Source organism: Tiliqua scincoides, chromosome 4 (genome assembly GCF_035046505.1).
Source record: "Tiliqua scincoides isolate rTilSci1 chromosome 4, rTilSci1.hap2, whole genome shotgun sequence".
Classification (NCBI taxonomy): domain Eukaryota; kingdom Metazoa; phylum Chordata; class Lepidosauria; order Squamata; family Scincidae; genus Tiliqua; species Tiliqua scincoides.
The window spans coordinates 166,594,964-166,602,850 of NC_089824.1; the positions used below are offsets into that span (position 1 = coordinate 166,594,964).

Genomic DNA, 7,887 nt, shown 5'->3' on the forward strand with positions numbered 1-7,887 from the left:
TAAGAATTGCTATATGTGCTTCTTTACTACTGAGTCATGGTTGGTCTGTGACATTTACAATTTTTCCACACTTTTATGTCATTACAGCCCAACCTTGGCATCCATGGGGCTTGGATGGTGAAACTTGCAGATAAATAAATCTGTAGGTTGGGAGTTTCAGTCACTTCCAGAGACTTTCTGAGACCTGGAGAGGGCACGCATGGCCTTTCCAAACCTCATAAAGCCCCCCAGAGGTGTCAGCAAGGCACTTCCAGTTTTCTGAAAAACTGGAAGTGCCATTCTAGCACCTTTCGGGGGCTTTCTGAGGCTTGGAGAGGCCGTGTGTGACATCTCTGGGCCACAGATAGCCTCCAGACGTGATCGAAATGTGCTTCTGGTCGCATCCTGAGGTCAGGTTCAAAATCCACAGTTAATCAAGTCCATGGGATCCAAATCTGCAGATAAAAGGACCAACCTGTACTGTAGTGGAGTAGATATTTGATAAACGCATGTACTGCCTTTCCAGTTGTATTTGCAAGGATGTGCTTATAACTATTCTTAAGGACTATTATTGGAGATGGTGGTCTCAAGATTAGTTCTAAAGATGCACATACTGGAGGGGGGCATGCAGCATTGTTTATTAGCACATGATGATTTTTTGCAAGTTGTTTTCTGTGCTGTTGATCAGGCAGTGGTGCAGAATTTCCAGATAGTCACACAGTTTGGAAAGCTGTGAGCTTGCATTTTCTGGGGAAAGAGGGCAGGGACCTGAATGTTAATAGAGATGGTTTTGCATTCTGCCGATCTACTGACCTCTGCAGCAATTATCCTGCTTACATTTTTTCCACCCTTGACGTGTTCTGCTCCCAAGCTTGGACACTGAACCTCCCCAGGGGGTGGATTTTTGTCACTTCTTGCAAATGACAGTGTTGCTTTTTTATGCCCAAACAGCAGTGGGGCAATATCCAGAGTGTCTCAAAGCAGCCAAAGTCATCAAGTGAACCTCCAGCCTTTTGGAGCCTTTATTATGTAACTTTCTACCTCTGCTGCTTTCCTGGTAGTTTTTCCTTCTCCCACTCCCACGCCTTGCATAGAAACTAGCAGGTAGAAGGAGGAGGATACTTTTTGGCTGAATATCTTCTCCCTTCATGAGCACACATGGTCAGGCATTCCCCTTTCTTCAGTGCTTAACCAGTTTTTCCCAACCCACAGGTATACACATTTGGTCCCTGTTGCATCATATATGCAGTGTTGGGCAGAAATGGCTTAATTGCATTACTAGTTCATGCAACCTTAAGAAAAGTTGAAATATTTTTATTGTATGCTTTTGATGATAATAAAATAGAATTTATGTCTCTTTTGTTATACATCTGTTTACTCAAAACATGTCTCATCAACAGTACTTTCAACTCGATCTCTCTCTTTTTTAAACTTTGTGGAAGACATGTGTGGCTGTTCTGCAACATACTCAGATTTGATACTGTTTTATTTGCTTTTGTATATACCTTGCTGGAGTAAAGGATCCTTTTGCACATCTTGTTTGATGTACATTGTTGCTCCTTTTTGGAATGCATCTCCAGAAGTCAAGAGCAGGAATTGCATCTGTTTGTCCCTTTGCATAAAAGAGGTTTCTGATAGTGCTTGATCCTTGCACCAGAGACGTAGCTAGGTCATTTGACACCTGGGGCCCATAAATTTTTGTCACCCCACATGACTTAATTAATAATTAATTATTATATTGTTTAATTAATTAATTCACTTTTTATACCACCCTTCCTCTAAGCAGCTCAGGGTGGTGTGTATGGTTCCTCCCCTTATTTTGTCCTAACAACAACCCTGTGAGGTAGGTGAGAAAGAGATAGTAATAGTCATGACATTGAATGAATAATAATAAAGGCCAGAAAAATAAATGCAGTGAATATTTCCCCACAAGCAATGGATGAAATTCTGCATCAAATGGTATATGACATGATGGTATTATTCCTAAAAGCCACGATTTTCAGAATTTTGGTCACTAGGTTGTCACACCCCCCCCCCGATGTCTCATTGGCCTGTTTTGAGTTAAGGCAGTGGTTCTCAAACTTTTAACACTGGGACACACTTTTTAGAATGACAATCTGTCCAGGAACCACCGGAAGTGATGTCATGATTGGAAATGACATCATCAAGCAAAATAAAATAATTATAAATAATTAAATTAAAGAAAAACAGATAAATAAGGGGAAGCCATCCCTGTTTCACCAAGTGAATTTTATCTGTGGCCTGCCTGCAATAACACCCCCCACACACACACACGCAGATAAAGCAGTGAGATTTTCAGCCTTCCCCAGTGCCCACCTTACCAGCTCAAGCCTCTGGTTTATTCTTGGGGGGAGGGCTGCCTTCTGGAGCATTTGTTGAGCTCCACTTTCATCAGATTGGGACCATGCAGCTAGCCTTGCATTCACCTTTGCCTGACTTGACCAGGAGCCAAGGCACATTTGCTTATTCGAGAGTAAACACGACCATGTGGCTTAGTTTCGCTTTCCATAGGGCTCAATACATTCATTTGCTTGGAGGGAGGGACTTCCTTCTTGGGTGTTTTTGGGGGGCTGCTTTCATTGGACAGGAACCATTCTGGTGTCCTTGGATTCCTCTCAGCGTGCCCTTTCCAACGAACGATGGCAAGTTTGCCTACTCGCGAGTAAACACGCGATGTAGCTCAGATTCTTTTTCCATAGGGTTCCATGCATTTTTTGGTTTCCGTTTTTTGGCCATAACTTTTGATGAAAAGGAAATATTTCAATCTGATTTTTTGCACTGCATTCTGCTGGAAATTCCGCATCCAACGGTATATGGCATGATGGGGTTGCTCCTAACCTTCACGATGTTAGCGATGTTGGGGCATTTGTGGTGTTACACCCCCCCAAGGGTGGTACCCGGGGCAGACCGCCCCCCGCCAGCTACGCCACTGCCTTGTACTGAGCCTTTTTCTCACTGTATTAGCAGCAGTTCCTGTCTAACTTGTGCGGGGGGCTGCCATGAATAGAGCTTAATTGCTTAGACAAAAAAGCTGTGACTTATTTCATTTATATCCCACCATTTTTCCTCATGAATCTCAAGGTGGTGTACGTGGGGTCACCAGGCAGTCACCTAACAAGTGCTTAACTGAGGATCAAGTTGGATCTCAGAAATCTGGGTCTTGAACCAGCTTGGTGAGTAACTAGCTACAGCCCACACTCCCAACAGGTGAAATAATAGGCCATTACAATTGCAATATTTTATTTCACATTGGTGTTCAGTGCATACAAAAGATTAGAATGAGATTTTAAAAGTTGATAAGGTTGACCCAAGCAACACCTTCTTTTTCCTAGAATCCAGCATTGAGGGGGTTGCCAGATTCATTAATGAACAAGTCAAATGTAGCCTGCCAGGTTGTACTAGAGGTCAGGATCATACAACGGGCTAGTTGGGACCCCAGCGACTAGGATCCAACTCCCTGCGCATCTCTTCTGCTGCAGGTACCCCCATACACACACAAACACCAACCTAGCATTCCATATCGTCCACCACTCTGTCAGAATTGAACAGATTTTGCATTTAGAACGGGAAAACCAAAAAAAGTTTTGGCAAATTTATATTATTTACTCTTGAGTACACAATTTGGATCTTTTTAATACAAAAAATCTAGACATCCTGTTTAGCAAACTTAGAGCCCACGCCTAACCAACATTCTAGTCCCAATGCAACCCTGGGGTAAGGGAACAAACATTCTCTTATCTTGATGAGGTCCAGGACTGTTCCTTTCACTGCATGATGCGGCACACACCCTGTTGGAATGGCTGCATCAGAGCTGGCAAGTGGCTAGAATTGAGCTCTCAGGCATGTGCATGTGTTTTTTTTTTTTGTATAAGGCGGGGTGCCCAAACCCTTGCCTGGGGCCATTTGCTACCCTTGAGGACTGCAAATCTGGCCCACAAGGAGCTCCCAGTCTCCAGTGAGCCTCTGGCTCAATGACACTTGCTGGAGTTCATGCTGGCCCAACTCGGTGACTGCTTTCAGCATAAGGGCCAACTATTCAACCTCTTGCACGAGCTGTAGGCTGAGGGCTCTCTCCACTGCTTGCTGTTTCATGTCTGTGAAGCATGGTGAAGGAAAAGCCAGCCTTACTTCGCACAAGGAGCTATCTCAGGACCTTCATTCATTCATACAAGTTCCATCTCTAATATATTCATTTAGGTAAATTTATTCAAATTTTAAATGTAAATTAATTCTTTTTTCCCCAGCCTCCGACACAGTGTCAGAGAGATGATGTCCTCCTTTCAAAAAGTTTGGACACCCCTGGTATAAGGTGAGGGTACAGCCTCAGCTTTGCCCTTGTGTTGTTGCATAATTATGGGTGATCAGAGGAGCAAAAAAGTTCAGGCCTAATCCTAGTTAACTTTCCTGCACTGATGCAACTGTGCCATCAGGGCATGCACTGAATCCTGTAGGGGGGGCAGCCACAGAGGCCTCCTCAAGGTAAGGGAACATTTGTTCTCTTTGGGGCTGCATCATAGCTGGAAAGTTGGATGGGCTCTGGGTCTTTCAGTGTATTGCCTCCCCCCCTGTTTTATGTTATGCCAGAAAACATTGACAAACAATTGACAAACATTGAATCAAACCAAAGCAACTGATTCTGGACTCCTTCATGAAGCAGGACTTAGGCCCCACCAATTCTTGGGATCTGAATTAGGTTGTACATAATAGCAGGTGTAGATAATGCTAGTGGGGAAAGCTGTTAAAGTCTGAGAAGCAGTTGTGAACAGAGAATAAATAGCAACTGTTGATTTTGTCTATAGATGTGAATCTACTTTGCAGCTTTTTTGAAAAGTGCCATGGCTCGGAATGTATAAACATGAGAATCCATGCATGCATGCATGCATACACACACACAGAGCTGTCTCAATTTGAGTTGGGGCAAGACAATCTCTGCCAGACAAGTTCTGTGATTTCCACTGCAATAGAGATCATCTGAGTTGCACAGTAAGCAAGGCAGATCTAATTCCACATGCCCTGAGCTCTGGGGGCAGTTTTAATTTCCCCTACAAATGTGCCAATCATAATTGCATGCAACCTTCTGGTGTAAATTTCCATATTTCTATCTGCAGGCAGTCAGGACCACTCAGATCATGAAATGTTACATTGCTGATCTACTCATCCTTTGCTGTTAAGTTCCATTTGGGCAGAGTGGGTGTGCTACCATTCTTAGAGCCCAATCCTATGCATATCTACTCTGAAGTAAGCTTACTCCTAGCTAAGTGTGGATCAGATTGTAGCTTCAATGTTCTAGCTAGGAAGATAAACTCTTAAGGCATTTCCCAAATTGTGGGTCGGGACCCACTGGTGGGGTACAACCTGATTTTTGGTGGGTCACAAAGTGCTGAGCAGAGATTCCAATGAAACACAAGTGATGGCAAGATCAAACAACTAACAGCCCAATCCTATCCACACTTTCCTGGGAGTAAGCCCCATTGACTCTAATTGGACTTACTTCTGAGTAGACAAGCATAGGATTGGGCTGCAATTGCCTTAAGCCCTGATGCTGTTCATAAATCAGATAGCTGCTAATTACTCTGCAAACAGTTCAGTTCCTATAGTTTGCAAGATAGCTGCTAATAGCCCTCCAAAAGAGCTCAGTAGCTATTTTGCAAACTGCAGGAGTGGAGTTCTTTGCAGAGCAATTAGCAATTAACTTGCAATCTTGCAGGAGCTAATTGCCCTAAAGGAGCTGAGCTCCTGCAGTCTGCAAACATGTATAAATATAATATAAATATAGAGAGATAAATGTGTTTTAGCTGATGCCACCTAGTAAAGAATTTTTAAAAATCAGATTTTGTTTTTTTTATTTTTATTTTTCTGGGGAGAAATGGTAAAGGAAGGAGAGCATTCATTAAAGTTCATTAGGTCTGCCTCAATAGAATAGATGGATTTTTTTTTGTAAATAAAGAAATATAAATAATTTTAGATTTTTTTTAAAGTCTCACAAATCTAGATCGGTCCTAATACAGTGTTGTTTTAAAAAGTGGGTCCCGGTGCTAAAAAGTTTGGAAACCACTGTCTTAAGGCATACTGTCGTGATGAATTATCATTTAGCCCAGTGGTTTTCAAACTCTTGGAGAGTTTGCACTGCTATAAGTCCTTGCGGGGGCAGGAGGAAGGCATGGTTGCAGGGACTGGGATGCACTCACCAGCAGCCTGTGAGGGGGGGTGCAGGGAGTCCTGCACGAGCATCTGTAGGGCTCCCCAGCTCGTTAGAAGTTAAAGTGGAGCAATTGCGCTCCACTTGCAGTTTTGTGGTTTCATCAGCCAAAGAGTAGGAGTGCAGCCCTCCTGAGTGGCGGCGCGATCCTGGGGATTGCGTTACTGTCCCTGCCTTGCCCCTGCCCCCGCCCCCTTAAGGGGAAAGAGGCCAAGGCCTTCAGGCTGGGGCGTCAGAACGCCCCAATCTGAAAACCACTGATTTAGCCTACAAAAGTAGGGTGGTCAGAGCAGAACCGTGTGCATTGATTCCATTATTCTGGCACACTGCACCACACTCCAAAAATTCATACAATGACTGGAGAATCTCTGTGTTCATATATATATTGACTGCAAAGAAGAACATAAGAATATGTGGCAAATGCCTGGTGATAACCTTAGCACTGAGCTGGATTTAGTGAAGCCAATCAGGCTGACACTCTCCATCCCTCCAAATTCAACACCCTCTAACTACTTGGGAGACTATCCTGGCACCTGAATCCATTCCTTTGAATGGAGGGATAAAAGCTATAATTCCACATAGTGCACTCCCATTGAAATCTCCTTGTAAGCCACATAGATTCATGAACGATTTCAATCTTGGTACTGCACCTCTGCAGTGGAGTTCTGTGTTGTGACCGAATTCAGCCTGGGAAGCAGCTTCTGGTTCATGGTCAGTATGAAATAAAGTGCAAATGCCAGTTCTGTGGAAGAGGTTAACTCATCTTCACCTCTGGATCAGAGGCAGCAGCAACCATGAGATGTTTCTTGTGGGTCAAATGAGATTGGCTGTGCTAGAGGTAGGAGCAAGCTGCTCACTGGCTGAGCTAGAGATGCGTCCTGATATAGTGAAGAGGGCACGGTTGCTGCCCATGTTTCGGTTTTGATGTCCACAACAGGAGGTCCACATCAAGTACAGGAGCAAACTTTGGAGGAGTATGCCTCCAGCAGCAGTCAGCACAACACCACTGATGAACATGCTGGCAAGGGGGCTGGTTCCAACGCTGGTGGTGGAGGAAAGCACAGTGAGGACCGTACCACACACAAGCAGTACCAGAGCTGTCAGCAGCAGCACAGCACAGTCTGAGGCACCACCGCTCTTCAACAACTCCACCTGCTCTCGGCTGCGAATGCAGTTCATGTCCTGAATAGCGGAGCTCAGGAGCTGCTTCAGGAGGACCAGCAGAGCCAGCAGGCACAGTGTGGTCCCCACTGCCAGCCTCCATTCCCCGGAACGACTGCTAGTACTGTAGAGGAGGGCAATGCCTCCTGCTCCACAAGCCAAGATCAGGGCCACAGCTACTCCATAGCAAATCAGTGACTTCCTAGGCTCCTGAAACCACCACAGCTCCACATGTTCCTCCAGAATATTCCTCTGGATCTGGCCGGGATTGGCAGGGGGCCTGGGCCCCCCCAGTTCCTCTAGTTCAGGCATAGCGGTCACCAGATAGGCTCATACATTGAGTAAGTACTCTGCTGCTGCTTCAGCTGGCTGTTGAGGCCACAGCCAACCGGCTTGGCGTGGCATTTCCCAGAGGATGAAGGTGGCCTGCCATCACTTTGCACTTGTGAAAGTGGACTATAATGCCAGAGTCAAAAGAAAGCAGCCCATGTATTGTGTGCTCTAGCAGGGGTTGTTTGGGTGCAGCA

General features: G+C 44.9%; 1 protein-coding gene across 1 annotated transcript; it reads right to left on the minus strand.

Annotated features, from left to right (window-relative positions):
* Positions 1 to 7,012: 7,012 nt before the first annotated feature.
* Positions 7,013 to 7,672, minus strand: TMEM125 (transmembrane protein 125). The gene has a single exon (XM_066626065.1). It carries the CDS (start codon positions 7,670 to 7,672, stop codon positions 7,013 to 7,015), a length of 660 nt encoding a protein of 219 aa, XP_066482162.1.
* Between the last annotated feature and the right edge of the window lie 215 nt (positions 7,673 to 7,887).